Raw genomic sequence first — 18,957 nt, 5'->3', positions numbered from 1 at the left:
ATGCACAGAGAAATAGTATGGAACTGCTCACTGAATGTATCTATCAGGGCCATAGAAAATCTATATGATAAAGGTCCTTCAGCCACGACCCAAATACACAACGAGTAACATGATGTTAATCGCATGCGTTTACACCATAACTATATTTCAGGCCCACATTAATAATTCATCCTCCGTTATCATTCACCCTGCAGTTAGGTAGGATACCGATATGGCCATGTGCTATATTACAGCTATGTTTGTTTAAAAAAAAATCTTTGTGCTGTTGATTTTTGGAAGGCACACCGAGTTGGACCTTATAGTTTGGCAGTGAATTCACACTCTTGGAACCCAGGCTGCTACATAGGACAGCGCTGTCACAGAACTACACTGTTGCCCAGAATGCATCAGTATGAACTAGCTGGCATGCAAACAGCCCACAGACACACACGCCACCATGTACAGTACATTTATAATGAACAGCAATGCAAATCACCAGCCAGAGTAAAGATAATGTGGGAGAGCTGATAGGAGCGCTGTAGTGGAACTGATGATGATTGACAGCCATCTCTGACAGTTGCAGTATAATCAGTCATATTCTCTTCTCTGTCCTCACATCCTCACTAGACATATTTAAAGCTTCTCACTGCTGCCCAGCACCAAAACATTTCATATGTAGCCAACACTGCAAAATGCATTGTGCCACACTGCAAAATACAACAAATAATTCAATCTTAAGAAGCCTTTTAGTCTTATATTTATACTTGTGTATAAAAATTACCAATGAAGTGACACTAAAACAATTTAACTTATCAAGCAAAAATGAACTGAAAATAAGAGAATATTTTCTACTTCAGTCTCATTCCAAGACTAAATCACTTGTTAAGACAGTCTTTGTGCAGGGCACCCTGCAATGTTCAGGCTGGCAGACTGTGACTCTGCCATATAATGCCGCGTTTAGAGGTGTTTGTGAGTCTTTGGGGGGTGTAGTGTTTTTCGGCCAGTTCTGCTGTGCTGTGCAGTGTACGAGCCTGCAGGGGACCCCGGTGTGGTGGGCAGCCATGCCAGCTGACCTTTCCAAAATGCTAAAGCCTGTCCTGGCACAGCACCCGGGCAAATGACACTTTCATCTCCATGCATTTTTAATCCACTCCTCCAGGAAGCTGGAGGCTAACTGAAAGCGGGGGAGGGGAGTTGGTGACCAGAGGTCAGGGGACAGGAAATCAGCACGAGCGGTCTCTGCATCAAAAAACACCCTTGATACTACAGTAATAATAATAATGAATAATAAATCACAATATTAATAATCATAATTCTCTATTGCGTAACGCACCTTAAAGGCTCCCCTTCATATTTTCCTGAAGGTAGCCTTCCTTAAACATCCTAACCAGATCAGAGGGATGTGAGCAAAGTGGTGAAACAGAGCAGCAAGTGAATGTTCTGGAAGACTTAAATGAAAAGACTTTGCAAAATAATTACTGGATAAAATGTACTCGACAGCGGACAGAGCCGTGAGACAGAAGTGCCCCAGAAAGTAGCCCTGTGGAGATTACAAAATGAGGCTTTGTACTTTTAGGATGAATTTCACAACCACCCATCTTTCCCTGAATAACGATGTTGACCCTATCTCCAGCTGAAGAGGCCAGGGATCCCTGTAAATGTGTCTGTCTCTACAAACCTCAACCCCTCAGCAGTCTCTGAGTGTAAACTGGACTTTTCTCTGTCACTACTAACCTGAGGGGAGGGAGGTGGGGGTAATGCAATCTGTAATCTTTGTTTTTATTCTTGTGTAAGTTTCAGCAACAATGTGTTTGTGTGTGTGTGTGTCTGTGTGCATCTTTGTGTGTGTTTATCACTGAAAATATGCATGCAAATACACTTACAGTGGTGTGCAAAAATCTGGGCACCCCTGGTTTAAATGTCTGTTACATGAATTTCAGAATGAAGAGGGTTCATTTCAAGGCTATAAAAACTCTCAATATCTCAATATCTATGTGAGAGACTCTGTGTGTGTATGTGAGTGAGTGTGAGAGACTCTGTGTGTGTATGTGAGTGAGTGTGAGAGACTCTCTGCGTGTGTGTGTATGTGAGTGTGTGAGTGTGTGTGTGTATTTATGTGAGTATGAGAGATTCTGTGTGTGTGTATGTCAGTGAGTGTGAGAGACTCTGTGTATGTGTGTACGTGAGTGTGTGTATGTGAGAGTGTGTGTGTGTGTGTATGTGAGTATGGGAGACTCTGTGTGCGTATGTGAGGCAGGCTCACGGTTGGCAGAGCTTGATGAGGTCCTGGTCGGTGGTTCCTGGAGGAAGGCCGCGGATGTACAGGTTGGTTTTACTGAGCTGCTCGGCTCCACTGTGGCCGCTGCTGTTGGTGCTGGGGCTGGGCGGAGCCATGGGGTGAGGGGGAGGGGCATAGGACTGCTGCAAGACAAGAGGGGCGTGTATCAGTGTGAAGTCATCACAGAAAAACAGAGCAATTCTTCAGCACGTTACACATCAGTCCGAAGTCATCACAGAAAAACACAGCAACTCTTCAGCACGTTATACATCAGTCCGAAGTCATCACAGAAAAACACAGCAATTCTTCAGCACGTTACACATCAGTCTGAAGTCATCGCAGAAAAACAGAGCAATTCTTCAGCACGTTACACATCAGTCTGAAGTCATCACAGAAAAACACAGCAGCTCTTCAGCACGTTGGGCAGCTCACACCACGTTGGGCAGTTTACAGCACGCTACACGTAGCATGCATTTGTAGAATTACACTATCAGACCCATGCAGCCTACAGACGGATGCTAAAGTTTAATTAGTGTTATGTAACCCTCCTCAGTAGTTTGGGTTCAAGAAAGCAAGGCAATGATCCAAAAATATAATTTGAACTCTCTCTCCTCTCTCTGAAGCACTCTTCTCACGCAAACACATACGTCTAGGGTTTACAAATACTGAAGATTACATACTGTACATTAAAACAAGACAACTTTCATCTAAACAGGAAAAATGTCTACACCTACACACCGACACCTACGCACCGACACAAGTACACACACGCACACGCACAGAAACAAACAACAATAATCCTTCTGGAAGCACCACAGATGACTGATGACTAAGCCAGCAACAGTACCAAGCCTGACCCTCCTACAGTAACCTGCTCCCATCTCCCTCACTGACCACATTGAGCTCCCCTCTACCCCTCTACACATCAATTTAATCTGAGTGTGAGCTGTAGAGGTCACCTGACAGACAGCTTCACGTCCAATCAGATGTTTTGTCAAAAGCCAACTGACAGAAAGCTTCACGTCCAATTAAACACTTTGCAACAAGTCATCTGATAGACAGCTTCACGTCCAATAAGATGCTTTGTCACAGGTCCTCTGACAGAAAGCTTCACGTCCAATCAAATGCTTTGTCAGTGGTCATCAGGACAGATATGCGTTTGACGTTTGCGATACGTGTTTGTGTAATAAAGTCTACTCTGCCTACTACAAATTTCTGCCTACTCTGTGCTATTTTGTTTCCTCTTAATGATACCGTAATAGTTCCTCTGCACCGCTCAGTAATGGCTGTAATGCACAGTATTTCTGTACACACTCTCTCCCAGGCAGAGGGGCAGAGTGGCAGGAGGGAAACAGTAGTAGGAAGTGAATAAATGCATAAAGAGGCAGCGTGAGAGTTCCACACGGCGGACTGTAATGGGTGGCTGATGGGCTCTAACTAACACAAGCGAGATTAAGCACAGACTACAGCTTCTGTACTGCTGAGTTCAGCTAAGTGTGCCCTCCACGGCAGCCTAGGCCTTACTGCACTCAGTCACTGACTCACTCAGAGGGTCAGTGAGTCAGTCATTCACTCACTCACACACTCTGTCGGTCACTGAGTCACTCACTCACTCACTCACTCAGTCGGTCAGTGACTCAGTCACTCACTCACTCAGTCGGTCAGTCAGTCGGTCACTAACTCACTCAGTCAGTCAGTGACTCACTCACTCACTCATACACTCACTCGGTCAGTCAGTCAGTTAGTCAATCACTCACTCAGTCGGTCAGTGACTCAGTCACTCACTCAGTCAGTCAGTCAGTCACTCAGACAGTCAGTAAGTCACTCAGTCAGACAGTCAGTCACTTGCTCAGTCACTTGCTCAGTCAGTCAGTCGTTCGGTCAGCCAGGCAGAGGAAGAGACCAGCAGCATGATGCAGTGGCACTGTGCTGTAACATTGTTGCACAGTGCACAGACTGGACCCCACACAACCAGATACACACTATGGGACTCAAATCAGTTGAACAAGCATCTTTGATCATGCTGATCATACACCCAGGACAGTGGGACTGTCCCCACTACATTTATATCACCGTTACACACTGATCAACCATACAATATCACACTGCCTGAAAAATGTGTAAAATCTAATAATAAATACAAATTTTAAATAAAATTGACCCTGTTTTCAAAGGAAAAATAACCTCCGCCCTACAGGGACAGCATGAAACGTGCTATAATACCTGGTATAACCTGAGGAAACAAGGGTAAACAACTCCATAAAAATCATTACACTTTCATTTTGCTGTTTGCTTGTTACATTAAATAATGTTTGGAAACACATTCTATTTATTACGATTCCAATACAATAAATCTCTGTATAAATTGAACTTAACTGAAAGAGACAGATGGTGAGAGAAAAAAACTGAGAGAAGAAAAGAGAGAGGGTTTGGGGAAAAGGAGTGAGTGAGAGAGAAAGCATGAGAGAGTGTGAATGAGAGAGTGAGAGAGTGAGTGAGTGAGACACAGATAGAGAGAGAGACGGAGAGTGATAAATAAAAAGTGAATGAGAGAGAGACAGAGAGAGAGAGAGAGAGAGAGAGAGAGAGAAAGTATCCCAGGCACTGTATCCTGGTTTATTTGACAGCGATGCTCATGCACAAATGCACCCCTCCTCCTCCCCAGTTCTCCCAGTCTCTCTGGGCTCTGATGGAGTCATCTCCTCCCATCAGCCCACACAACCCAGCTCCTCCAGCCTTCTTCCATCTGCTCCTCCTCCTCCCCCCCACCTCCCTGTCCATCCTAGCGCCATGCTCCCCTCTCTCCGCTGCCTCCTCCAGCTCCACCTCCGCCCTGTGTGTGGAGAGCGCTTAAGTACCTGTGAGAGTGGCCATTTCCTACCATGCTCAGTCCTTTCACAATACACCTCAACAGACCGACTCAAGTACAGCAATGGGGTCTCTGAGTGCTTTCCCTCGACGTACATAACAACGGGATTCACTGAATGCAGGTCCGCTTAAAGACCAGCTGAAATCAAAATTCACTTCTTCCTCAATTTAGTCAAGTCTTTATAACCTGTTGGACCTGAACGTGCCACAAAAACAGCTCTGACCTGCTGTAGCATGGACTCTACCAGCCCTCTGAAGTGAGTGAAAAAACTAAATCACAAAATGTTTTTATAGTTGCACTGAATATTTCAATTTCTAAGTCAAGGACAACTTGAAACTGTGTTATATTTCTGCACAAACATAATCTCAATGTGAATACAAGATTTGGTAAAGATATCTATAGGCATGCACATCCACATGTGTTTTCCCAAAACAGCACCCAGATGTCCCCAAATCTCTTCACATACAAAACATCTGCATACATTTTGGTCCAGACACATGAATGATCAGAACATTTAATTTTTCTATTAAACTATTTCTATTAATTATACAAAATCTTAAAAAATCACTTTATTAGGGAGACCTGTACGCCAGCTTGTTAATGCAAATATTTAATCAGCCAATCATGTGGCAGCAACTAAATTCATAAAAGCATGCAGACATGGTCAAGAGGTTCAGCTGTTTTTCAGACCAAACATCAGAATGAGAAGAAATGTGATCTAAGTGACTTTGACCTTGGAATAATTGTTGGTGCCATACAGGGTGGTTTGAGTATCACAGAAATTTCTGATCTTCTGGGATTTCCACACACAACAGTCTCTAAAGTTTGCAGAGAATGGTACATTAAAAAAACAAAAAAACATCAGCAGGCAAAAACGTGCTGTTAATGAGAGAGGTCAGACTGATCAAAGGTGGCAGTTACGCAAATAACCACACATTACGACAGTGGTATGCAGAAGAGCATCTCTGAACACAGAACGTGTCAAACCTCTAAGTGGATAGGCTACAGCAGCAGAAGGCCAAGCCTAAAAAATAAGTCTAATGAATACCTAATAAAGTGCTCACTGAGTGTATGTCGATGGAATACCTGTGAATTTTCCACTTCCCTCCAATCAATATTCTTTTCAAACAGCAGAACACATCGTCATTTGACGTCAGTCAAATCAACTGCCCGTCCTTCAAAAATTCACCTTGAAAGATTCATTTCACTAGTGTATACGTCACGTCGTGCGCCCTAACTCCCGTTTCAGCTTGTCTTTACGGAAAGATCCTGTACCTACACAACACTTCTTGGGTGAAGTCTCTATTTTTGCAGTACATTTTACGTAACACTTGAAATAATGACATTATGCAATACAGCTTCAATCTGGTTTCAATATTCTGCACATCGTGTTTCAGACCACAGAAAAAAGGCAACATGCAAACGCCCAGCGCCCTCCTAAAATCCCCTTGCCAAAAACTGCCGAAATTAATTATAGATTTAGCAGGGTGTCTTTCCACTCGAGAATCCAACAGCGAACAATGAGTCATCCTAATTAAAGTGATACGGCAGCTTTAAATAGAAAACAACCGTGTCAGCTCTGAGGAAACAGAGGCTGTGTGCAAGTGGCCTTGAGTGACGGTGGAATATAAAGATAAATTATTTCTCGGAGGGCTGGATGATACACCGCTACAATAATTATTGAATGCAATGAGGATCACCCGCACCATGTGGTGTGTTTCCTTTCTCTTGGTCTTTTTCTCTTTAATTGCAGTGTACGTGAGGCGGTAGTAAACAAACATCAGAGACTGCGTCAAATGTAAGAAATCATCCCTACGGATATCTGTTGGGTGTTGATAAGTCAGCCAATCAGCAGCAAGATCTTGCAGTTGAAGTATTTTGTCAATCGCATGGTTGCGGTAATTATCTTATCAACACTTACTGAGTACTAGAAGGTAACTTTAACTTTCAATACCGTACCTAGAGTGAATCATTAATCTTCACTTTTCATTGAGCACTCCAGCATCCTCTTATATTGGAAGCTGAGAGCTTAGTACCCAGCACAACACCCTCTAGTCGAGACAGAGGGAAAGCACTAATGGAGGCGTGATTGACCTTGCATTAGCAAAGAAGTAGAGCTTTGCCAAGACAGAAATATTCACTCAGCTCATCTTGTATTCACAATACCTCAGGTCTGTTCCTACTAAATTTTTAAAGTGGGTTGCCTTTATTGTGCAGGAAGTCTGCATTGCAGAGTTTAGGAAGTTGTGTTTTATTTCTGTGTGTGTGCGTGCGTGTATATATGCATGTGAGTGTGCATGTGTGTGCATGTGTGTGCGTGTTTGTGTAGGTGTGTTTATATGTATGCTTGTGCGTGTGTGTAGAAGTGTGTTTGTGCACTTGGGTGTGTGTGTAGATGTGTGTGTGTGCATGCATGCATGTGTGTGCATGAGAGCATGTGTATGTGTGAATGAATCTGCGTGTGTGTATGCGTGTACGTGTGTGTGTGTATGTGTGTGCATGCTTTGTGAGTGTGCTTGTGTGTGGGCATGCATGCATGTGTGCGCGTGAGAGCATGTGCATGTGTGTATACATCTGCATGTGCATATGCGTGTGCACTTTGTGTGTGTGTGTATGCGTGTGTGTGTGCTGGAGACCCTCTGTGTGATAATTACAGATTGCCAGCACTCTTCACAGTGGAGAGAGCGCATACATGCTATTTATCCATTACCTGCAATTACGCCGTCCCCAGGCGCGCGATGCTGGAGCTACAGAAGGACAGAGGGCTTTCTGAGGAGCGCACACCTCTCATACGCTGTGGGGGGAGTAGAGGGCTTTCTGAGGAGCCCACACCTCTCCTACGCTGTGGGGGGAGTCTGGGTAATAAAAACCCGGGATGTGATGAGACGGGGTGGAAATGGGAGGATCAGCAGGTACTCAAAATTAAGCACAATCTCCCCACAGCCCACATGCCCGTGAAAGGAGAACACAAATCACCCAGAGTCAGAGCATCTTACTGTCAGTTATATTGGGCTGTTCTGCTGCATGATCTGCGGACAGTATAATCCCCGCAAGAGGGCCATGAAGTCATCTCACATAATGAGAAATGCCAAGGCTGGAGGGGATGTTCTTAACCATAACTTACAGCGCCCTAAGAAAACACACACACAAACACGTGCACATGCACAAACACACTCCCACGCACTCACACACACACACATACACACGCAGGCAACACAAACAAACACATACACACACAGAAACATGTGCACGCACACAAACACACTCGCATACACGTACGTACATGCACATGTATGCACACACATGCACATGCCCACAAACAGACACACACACACGCACACATACGCACATGCCCACAAACACACACACACACACACACACACACTCAAGCCTTAATGCTAAACAGGCCTGTCCTTTCGTGAAGAAGATTTCCCAGATCTTCATAGCACTGGTTTAGCTGAAGCACGTGAAGCACTGGAGTGTGCTTAGATGAGCCAGACTTCAAACGAAGCGACTGACACAGCTTTGACTGAGCTCTCAAACGAACACACGGAGATGAACATTATAATTACAAGTTCAAAAACTCACCCGCCACTTTCCATCACTTCTTAAATACTTCAAGGCCTGAAATATTAATGCACTGCAATACCTTCACCCTGAGTGTCACATTTTAATTGTGGAAATAAGTGGAAATTGTGGAAATAAGTGTGGAAATATAAACATACATATTAAAACAAATGCCTGCACATGAATAACAGTCTCCTGCAGTGATACAAATTCCATTAAAATAACAACAAAATCCACAAATGCCTGCACCATTTCATCACTCAGTCACGGTCTGAGATATTTAACCTGTAAATGTAATATTACAACCTCTCTTTCTATTCTATGGAATCTTATACAATTTAATGGTCAAAGCTCTAAGGCAAACAGGGCTGTTAAAAAATATTGCACTACATTTATTATTCATAACTAAAGACCCAGACCCACATTCAGACTTCAGTATTTCAAACTAGACTATCTCCTACCTATGACTGGAACTTGGATGTAGACGCTTGCTGTAAATGTTTTATTTCGACCTGAGCAAACTGCATTCAGACTCTGCGACGTGATGTTGGGAGAGGTAGCTGAGGAGGATGGTGGCCTGCCCACAAAAAGCTTTCAACAGGGTGTGTCCAACGTGATGCTGTTTGGCATATGTGAGCAGGACACCCAGACACACACAGAGGTGTTAACACACACACACACGCATACAGACACGTGCACGCAGACACACACTCACACACAAGCAGAAGTAGTTCAGGCATTGGACAGTGTGTGCGCACACACGTGTGTGAGGGAAGGTCCTGCTCTGTCAGCCTTCACAGACTTCATGAGCCCTGACTGATGTGAGCACACACACTGCATACCTCAGCACACACACACCTCCCCTCCGCACACAGTCTGATAGCCTCATCTCCCTAAACACTTCTGTGAGCAAACAATTACACCCTCTTAGCACGCACTTCAAAACGGGTTTCATCTCTCTCTCTCCTTCTCTCTTTTTCTCTCTCTCTCTCTCTCTCCGTCCCTATCTCTCTGCCTCCCCCCTCCTTCTCTCTCACTCTGTACCTGTTAGTGGAGATTTATCACCAGGAAGTCAGGGCTCCCTACCTCCAGTCCATGTACATCTTTATTACAGAGACACGGCGCGCAGTGACAGGGGGAGAATTACAGCCTGTGGGCTCAGCCGCACGCTCAGCCTGGAATGAATCGCACTGAACGCTGCTGTGCTGCCGTGCACAGTTAACCCCTGCAGAGCCGCACCTACAGCCCCGGTCTACACACACACACACACACACACACACACACACACACACACACACGCTGTGCTGCCGTGCACAGTTAACCCCTGCACAGCCACACCTACAGCCATGGTCTACACACATGGACACACACGCCTGTACAGGCACACACACACATACATACAACCCACACACGCACACACACGCTGGGCTGCCGTGCACAGTTAACCCCTGCACAGCCACACTGCCAGCCCCGGTCTGCACACATGGACACACACTCAGACATGCACTCACACACACTAACACACGCACCCACACACACACATACATGCACACACACACACACACCATCCCCACTCTCGTCCCTGTTATCTGTGCAGCACTGGCGGGCGCGTGTAGCGTGACCGCTCCGCTCGGCTGCTCTGAATGGGGGCGGTCAGCGCGGGCGAGCAGCGGGTCGGCCTTTACCACAATGGAGCCCGGGCTCCTGGTGGGAGCCGGCAGCTGGATCTATCAATACGCCAATTATCACCGCGAGATGGCGGCTCTGACTGCCGCCACTTACCAGTAAATTAATAAAGATGTTTCATTACCGTAAAGTTACAGCGGGAGCAGGTATCACTGCTGCTGCCACTGCAAACAGCAGCTATCAACAGTAACATGTACGCTGTTCCATACTGTACTGAATCACCAGACACGTAATTGAATGTGTCTCCTCTGTTAATGTTTGCTCTCAAGCACGGAGCCTCCTTCGTTCACTTAATTACACGTAACAGCTATCGCCGCCCCGCTGGCCATTGGGAAACAGACACTGTTAAGCCACAGCTCATATGCAGACCATTCTGAAACACATTCAGCACTTGTTTCTCATAGGTTAACACCTCAACATATTTTTGTTTCATTGCACCGATCACGGACAAGCAGTACTACAAGTAATTTCTTGGCAAGGTTGCGTTCTACAGTTAGCTGCAACCCCAGTGATAACCAGTAGGCAGAAACTACAAGCCCTGACCTTCACCCCTCTAGCAGAGGGAACCAGCGGAGAACTGAAGAGAATGCACAGAGCACTATCACAGGGCATACAGAAACCACGGCATTGATGCCAGCTTAATCGGGGACCGTAGAGGCATGCTTGCCTGGCAACGCGCCAACAGCTACCAGAGAAAAGCAAGTCTAGGGTTGGAGTTCTCTCCTTGTGCATAAAATACTTGCAGGGCCGAAGCAAAGCTCTTCCACTAGGAGGGACCACAGCCTCATCCAAAAACCATCCTGGAGAAGAAAACAACTCAAGCTAGGTTTTGAAACAGCTGGTAGCTGGTTGACCAGTTCAGACCAGCTTCATACTCAACATGATTTGACCAGCTTAAGATATTTTTTAAAATAGCTGGCAGCTGGTAATTTCAAGCTGGTCATAGGTGGATTTTACACCGCATTTAATTCAGAATGCAAAACTCTTCTTTTTTTTTCCAACACTTTAGCAGGAGGTAACCTAACAAAACATCCAAAATACAAAATGACCATAGTAATTACGGTTATTAAAGGAAACAGTACAATTCAAAAGCAGTAAGGAGTACAGTATATGTCATAAAATATGTGAACTGCGAGGCCTCCAAACAGATATGTTATTTTCCGTTGCTTTTGACTTCGAGCTTTGACTTTAAAAAAATCACTTTTCGGTAGAGGACTTGTGTGAAATTCTGCCTCAATAAAATAGTGTACATGCTCTTTCTACAAACCCTGACCCTGATGAAAATGTAATGTTACATAACATAAAGGCTACATTCCAGAAGGTCTAAGGCATTGTGCCAAAGCCACAATCACAGACATCTGCACGGACACCCAGAATATGTAGGCAATGATGTATGAAGTGCTTCATAACATTGTACAATATACACCTTCACCTGAAAGGTTAAGATCTTAGAAGTAGCAGAGGCTTAGGTTCATATGAGGACATGCTGGTATTGGCAGTTCAGAGAGGCACAACGAGGAAGCACTGAGCTGTTATTAGAATTTCCTGTGGGGATTACTGGCTGTGGAGATGCCAATCTGGCCATTACGCAGCTGAGCTTCTCCAGAATGTGTGGTCTGTTTTCCCATCCCTGAACCCCGTTTGTGGAACATTTTGGGTTCCCACAGAAGGACCACACCAGAAGCCTCCACCCACACCGCCACCTCTGCTCCTGATCGATTAGCTGGGTCTGGATGAGTTATCTCCCCTTGAAAGTCTCCACTGTCCCAAGGGAGCAGTTCTGATTGGGATCTGTAAGCTCTGCATCCCTAAATTACTGCCTACATTTCCAAAAACGATTTTCGGGTCTGAACAGAGGCCAGAGAGGGGCCTCAGCGTCAGGATGACCTGGCCTGACTGACGGATGTGTCGTGTTTAAAGCCAACCGCTTCTCAGCATTTACACTGCAGGTTTAATTTCCTCAGAGTGACCTCCAGTGACCCCTGGGGTGGGTCAGGGCGGGTCACAAGTCATTATGCTCCTTAACCGCAAAAGGGCTTCAGAGAGCAGCTTAAACACAGGGGCTTAAAGGGGCAGTTCATCCCCCCAAAAAAACATACCCTGTGTACTATATATCAATCCAGGCAGTTTCACTGAGATTTCTAGATGCAGTTGACCTTGATACAATCTATCAACCCATACCCAATGCCTCTTTCCAAATGTAATGCCACAGTTACTCATCGAGCTTCTCAGAGCTTAATTTGTGCTCATTTATTCAAGAATGACACTGATACTTGTGTCCAAAGTATGCCAACTGTGTACAGTATATCCAAGCAAAGTCTCATGGAGGCGGACTCGGATTACGTATGGTGGTGACATGACATTCTGATGACTGTCTGTTGTAGTTTCAATATAGCAACGTGTTAGCAATTGATTTATTAAAGCACCCCCCAGCTTCCAAATGCATAATTGAGATATTGACGGATGTAACTTATGTCATTGAATAAAACACCCATTAATATTACAATAATAGCTCAGCTATCAACGTGAACTGCATCTAAAAAGCTTGTAAAATCTCAGCAAAATGATCTGGATGGATAGATATTACTCTGGCTAAGTGGAAACATACTTTAATTTAATTTTTAAAAGGCCGCTTTAACCTTGAGGCTGCGTGCAGCGGAGCCTGTGGAGGAGCAGAGGCAGAGAGGAGCAGCGGGAGAGACAGGCCGAGGGGAGGTCCTCTAGGAGCTCTGACAGGCTGAACTCACACACCCTGCCTCCCTCAGAGTTCAGCCTCACCCCCACACCTGAGCCTGTATCCACGCCTAGTTCCATCCATGCCTCAGGAGAACAACATTACCCACAATGCCTGGTGCACGGACACACATATGGTTAAGCGCAGGGGCATGAGAAAGAGGGAAAACAGTAAACAGAAGAAGACAGATACAAGATAGACAGATTGAAAGGGTCAAAAAGAGAGGAAAGGGCAAGGGAGTGAGTGTGAAACAAGGATAGAGGGAATTAAAGAGAAGAGAAAAAGAGAGAGGGGGAGAGGGTGGTGGGAAAGAACAGAAGAGGGCTGAGTCAAGCACTGCTGCCCCAGACAGCTACCTGGAGAGCACTTTCAGAAAAGTGCTAACCGTAGTGCACTAATACAAGTGCGCTAACAGGAGGAGTACTGCCCTGAGCAGTGGTCCGGTGCCCCTGAGTAACCTCACACCAGTTACATACATCACATCATACAGGAACTATACTAACCCTAGCAGACAACACCACAATTACGCAACAGCACATTAATGTTAATCTCAACGGAAATAAACAGCACCCCTCCCCATTCAGCCTGCTGAATCTGTTGATTATATCACAATAGTGCACAGTCATCTGATGAATAATGAACAGATTGTGATCAGGATGTGTGTTCCTGAATATCTTTTGATTATGGGGCCTTCTCGGCGATAGGGTGGAAGTAAACAGGTCGTGACTGCGATGCGGATATACGGGGGAGAGAGGGGTTTCTTCAGGGATGTGTGTCTGAATGCTGTGCTGCATCTCCCAGGTTGTAGGACAGAGGTGGCACATAGACCCTCCTCATCAGTCACGCTAACGCTACTGCACTGAGAGAGGCTGAGTGCACCGATCCTGAATCGCTTAAACGCCGCCCGTCACCTCGGCCCACTACACACCACACCTACACCGCCATGCAAATGAGCATGCTGCTTTTTACATGACATTTACTTCAGGTTGTCGTTTATATTATTATTCATTTTCTCGCGTGCATTTATGTGTGTATGTGCGCGTGCTAATGTATGTGTATGTGTGTGCGCATGTGTCAGTGTGTATATGTGTGTGCAGGGTTGACATCTATATCCACATCTCCTCCCAGGGTCTGTCCTTCAACCCGAAGCACCCCTCCACCCCTCCACCCCTCTCCTCTCTCCCCTCCTCGTCCATGTGAAAGCCTGCCCTGCCCAGGAAACACCTGATTTTTTTCTGACCGTGATGGTGATACCCTGACCGGCTGACCAGCCTTAATGCAGGTGTACAGGAAGTCCTGTCAGCCTTTGACATGCTGCACTACACTCCATAAACCACCTCTATACATGTTTCAGTCAAATCAACAGTCACTAATTGGAAGTGGGCATCACACATACACACAGAGAGCTCCATAATGTTTGGTATATTGTGACACATGGCCAAAGTATATAAAAACACCGTTAAAAAAAGGTAAGAATCTGCATTTTTACCCAGATGTGAATTTTTTTATTACAAATCAAAAATTATGCAAAAATCGAGAAAATCTCTTTGTCCGAAATGTTATGGAGCTCACAGTACATACACACACGCACACACGCACACATACACATATAGACACACATACTGTACATAGATACAGGCATAAATACGCAAGCACACACATAGGCACACATGCACACAAACACAAATGATCTGTACAGTATTTCTCTTCCTGGGATAGAGGTACAGGACTATGAAGGACTCTTCAAATGCAAACAGTAAGTCAAGATTCTGTCAGATATATCAGACCTCTTTCTATAACAGTCTTTTTGTCTATTTATGGCAAGACACAGTTCAAAACTAAATTTAGATTTAAAACAAGGCCGTGAGATGTGATTTGTGTTCAGTGTCAGAGTATAGTGGTATGTCTAATAAAAATGAAAAAGGCATTGCTGGAGAAGGTATTGTGAAAAGGGAAATGCTAAAAAAGGAATAACTAAAACATGTGTCAGTGAAGGCTATGGAGCACATTTGAAAAGAGCAGCCTATTTCAGGACCATAACTGGAGATTCACTGCAAACCAAGCGCATAAAACACTGGTGAATTTCTGCTGAAATTCAGAGCAGTATCTTATCACGACCAAACAAAGCACCCTGAACCTAAAATCCATCATCATCCATTATTTTATACTTGCTCACGTAAAATGCTTCCCCACCAAGTTTACAACGTACCGTACTTTAACTTTAATTTAGAAGCACACTGTACTTTCAGGACTGATAATAGAATGTGAGCATTACATGAAATTAATATTTCTGAGAGCAACTCAACAGTACAGATGAATGATTTAGGTGTTCAGTGAGAGTATGTGAGTATGCCCCCTGGTCACGGTGAACCAGGGGGCATACTTCAAATGCAGATCAACCCCAACTGAGCCTAATCTAGCAGAAATAGAGACAAAATTACATTTTCCCACCATCCTGAGTAAATGATATTTGAAATGACCACCATCGCTGATAACACTTTATAATAATGTCTGTTAATAGATCATTAGTAAGACATGTATTCATTATAAATCATTATTCCTACATTTCCAAACATATGCAAATGTGCTAATTAACATACATTAATGTTTTTTTATGAACAGTTGGGAAATGATATAACTTATGAACTATTAAGAAAATGCACATGGCGTGAGAATAACCACATAAGTTTAGAATACATATTGTAAAATGTTTTCGTTTTATGGTTAATAAAGGAGCATGATTGTATTTTGCTATCAAAGTTATTTATAAACATGAAGAAAGTATGAACAGTGTCAAGTTTAAATCAGGTACGGTTACAACATTTCTACTAATGGTTAGCAGATGGTTTCTACTAGAATGCCATCAACAAAGATTTGCATGCACTAATGTTTAGCAAGCCAATTACTAACAGATAGTAAATATCTGCTGAGGGTTTATAGATGATCAACACAACATTAATATATCACTTATGTTTCATGAAAAACATTAACTCATGTTATTGCATACATTTACAGGTGTTTAAATTGTAAGTAAATGATGAACAAATTTGACTTTACCAATGATCTATTACCAGACAGTATAATAAGAGTGACCCTAAGCCCCTTCCCTATTAAAGATCAAATCATAATCATCCCAATGCTGTCAGGTCTTAGGGAGAAATGTGTGTCCACCAACCACCCTTTTTCACCTGAAAATCTGCACACCTCTGGAAAGAACTGTCCAGTAAATGCAGCTGGCCTACGCATTCAGTTCACCCAGAGCAGTCATCACTATGTAACACGCTACAGGAATACCTGGCAGACTCAAACCCTCCCTCCCTTGTTTTTGACAGTCATGAGGTAGCATTGGAGAGCCGAAACTACTGTGGGATATACTAAGCGATATAGCAGGCTTAGTCGGACATCTTGCAGTTAACTGTATCTTCAGATATGATGAGAGAAGAGGCCGATCTCTCTCATATGCTGCCAGCTCTCCCCTTCGCAGAGGACTCTGCGGCTTGTTGTGTTTTCTCTCTCCTACCCCGGCAGGAAACACAAACACAAACACATCTGGAGAGCAGAAGCAGAGGGATGGAGTGCAAACAGAAGAGAGCTCTTTCACATGATCCACCGCGAGCCCAGTCACGCACATCCTCTGCCCTCCCAACAACACTGCCAGCCCAATCACGGCAGGCAGACGTGTCCGGCACTGCCATTGGCTGAGAGTTATTACCCTTGTATTAATATGCAGGAGCTGGGGGCGGGGGAGGCGGGGCAGAGAGGTTGTGCCTGACAGACATTCTGCTCTGCTGTATTCAGGCAAAAACAATATAAATCTCCCACAAAGGTCAGCTGTGCCATAATTCAATATGAAACAGTGTAACCGTGAGAGGGGAGCTGGAGAACTCCACAGATCGTGCTCAGGTGACAAACCCCATAAGATATACATACACCACTTATACTGTATGTGTACACATACACATGTGCATGCACACACACACACAAATCACACCCACACAGACATACACAAAACACGTACAGACACACACACAAAATCACCCCCCCCCCCACACACACACACACACACACACAAAACAACCCCACACACACGCGCACAAACACGCCATGCTTCAATTGGCCTGCCTCAGTTGCGGGCCAGCTATGCCGCAGCAAACTGATCCAGGTTGACACTCTGTGACCCCAGAGACGACAGCAGTCTGGCCCACAATTCAAAGGGATCAGGCACAAACAGGTGTGTTTATCCTGCACAAAACACCACAGAGACAAGGTCCTTCATTTCACTTCCATGGCTCCTCTACAGCTCAAGCCAAAACAATCTGAGCTTTTTCAAGCTGGTTTGAATCTGCACTCACACTGTATAGCTCACACTGCCTCCTTCCTTTCCATGGGGTTTCTGCCAAAACAGGACTACGGTAACAAAAGAACAACTCAAGATTTCTGCTTCCATCATGAGCTAGTTTCACTCCATAGACAAGATAGTGGAAAGGCAAACTGTCGTTAGAACTGTAGATAGTCCCTGTACAGCGTACACTCTACACACTCACAAAGGTCCGCAGGAACCAGGATTGATAAGAACAGATACATTGGGGGTAGCCTAGTGGCAAAGGTGCTTCACTGGGACCTGGAAGGTTTGTGGTTCAAGCCCCAGTGTAGCCATTATAAGGTCACAGCAGCGGTTGGGCCATTGAGCAAGGCCCCTGACCCTACATTGCTCCAGGATTGGCCCCTGCTTAGTCTAATTAACTGTAAGTCACTTTGCTTAAAATCGTCAGCTAAATAACTGTAATTTCTCCTGTGACGGTTCCTCTGAACATGCTCTTTGCAGACTCTCCTGGCTCTCCCTCCTGTGCCTTTGTAGAGTTAGTGAGCGAGTCGCTGCTCTCTCTTCCTGTGAGTTCCAAACCCACACGAAATATCAGACGCCGCGTAACGCAACACGCATTTTTAATACGTTTTTATGAGATTTTCGCTGAATAAATTTCCTTTTCGCAGCGGCGAATATACTGGCAAAAGGCGTAAACCAGCGCCGTGGTAAAACTCCCTGTCTATCTCCACGCATTCATCACATTTGGGTTTTATGACACAGTGAAAATACCTCCATATTTGTGTCAGAATGAAAGAGAATTACACGGCGGAGGAAATGATGAAGTGCGGAGCAGAAAAGCAAGGAGCCCATTGTGCGTCTCAGCTCCGTGATTCAATAGCCAGCCCATCCGTGACTGAAACCCAATATCTGTGGTAGACGCCAGTCGTAACATCTGTTTCAGTAGAAATTATTCTAAAAGGAAACACTTTATTTGAAAGAGCAAAATCTGGAGGTTTACACACATATGTATGTGAATTACAGTACATGTGTGAGTGTGTGTGTGTGTGTGTCTGTGTGTGTGCACATAGCAGTGCTATCGAGTGTGTGTGCTTGAGCACGCATGCATGTCAGTGAGTGTGGGTGTTTAGTGAGTGAGAGCATATATCTGTGTGTGAACGTGTGATTGTGCCTATATTTCATATCGCTCTTCACCGTATCCAGGGCCAGACGCTTCAGGGTAGAGAGGCTCTGTGTGATTCAAATGACTCCGAAGAATGCCATGAGACAACAGATGCACATGCACACACCAAAAAGCGCAATGACTCACACAGGCAAAGGCACACACTTATCCAGGTTCATGGAAACTTCACAAAAGGCGAGCAGCAGCTGAAAGAAGATCTGCACACGTTGGCAAAGTAAATGCCTGGGGTGTGAGGCGTATTGCTCAGGTTCTGAAGCCGGGCGTCGATACAGTACAATGCACCTCTGCCGTCATGTGAGAGCATGTGGATTTCTACTGTAAATGGCAGGCATTTATA

At 44.8% G+C, this 18,957-nt stretch overlaps 1 protein-coding gene across 3 annotated transcripts in view; it reads right to left on the bottom strand.

Annotated features, from left to right (window-relative positions):
• rbms3 (RNA binding motif, single stranded interacting protein) overlaps window positions 1-18,957 on the bottom strand; it is a 308,178-nt gene that overhangs the window by 142,866 nt on the left and 146,355 nt on the right. For all 3 annotated transcript variants that reach the window (XM_061236859.1, XM_061236867.1, XM_061236875.1), the window contains one exon: window positions 2,243-2,400. In XM_061236859.1, the coding sequence (XP_061092843.1) occupies window positions 2,243-2,400 (158 nt within the window). The remainder of the gene's footprint in view (window positions 1-2,242; window positions 2,401-18,957) is intronic.

Source organism: Conger conger, chromosome 1 (genome assembly GCF_963514075.1).
Source record: "Conger conger chromosome 1, fConCon1.1, whole genome shotgun sequence".
NCBI classification, from domain to species: Eukaryota; Metazoa; Chordata; class Actinopteri; order Anguilliformes; family Congridae; genus Conger; species Conger conger.
This window is presented reverse-complemented; position numbering and strand designations above follow the sequence as displayed.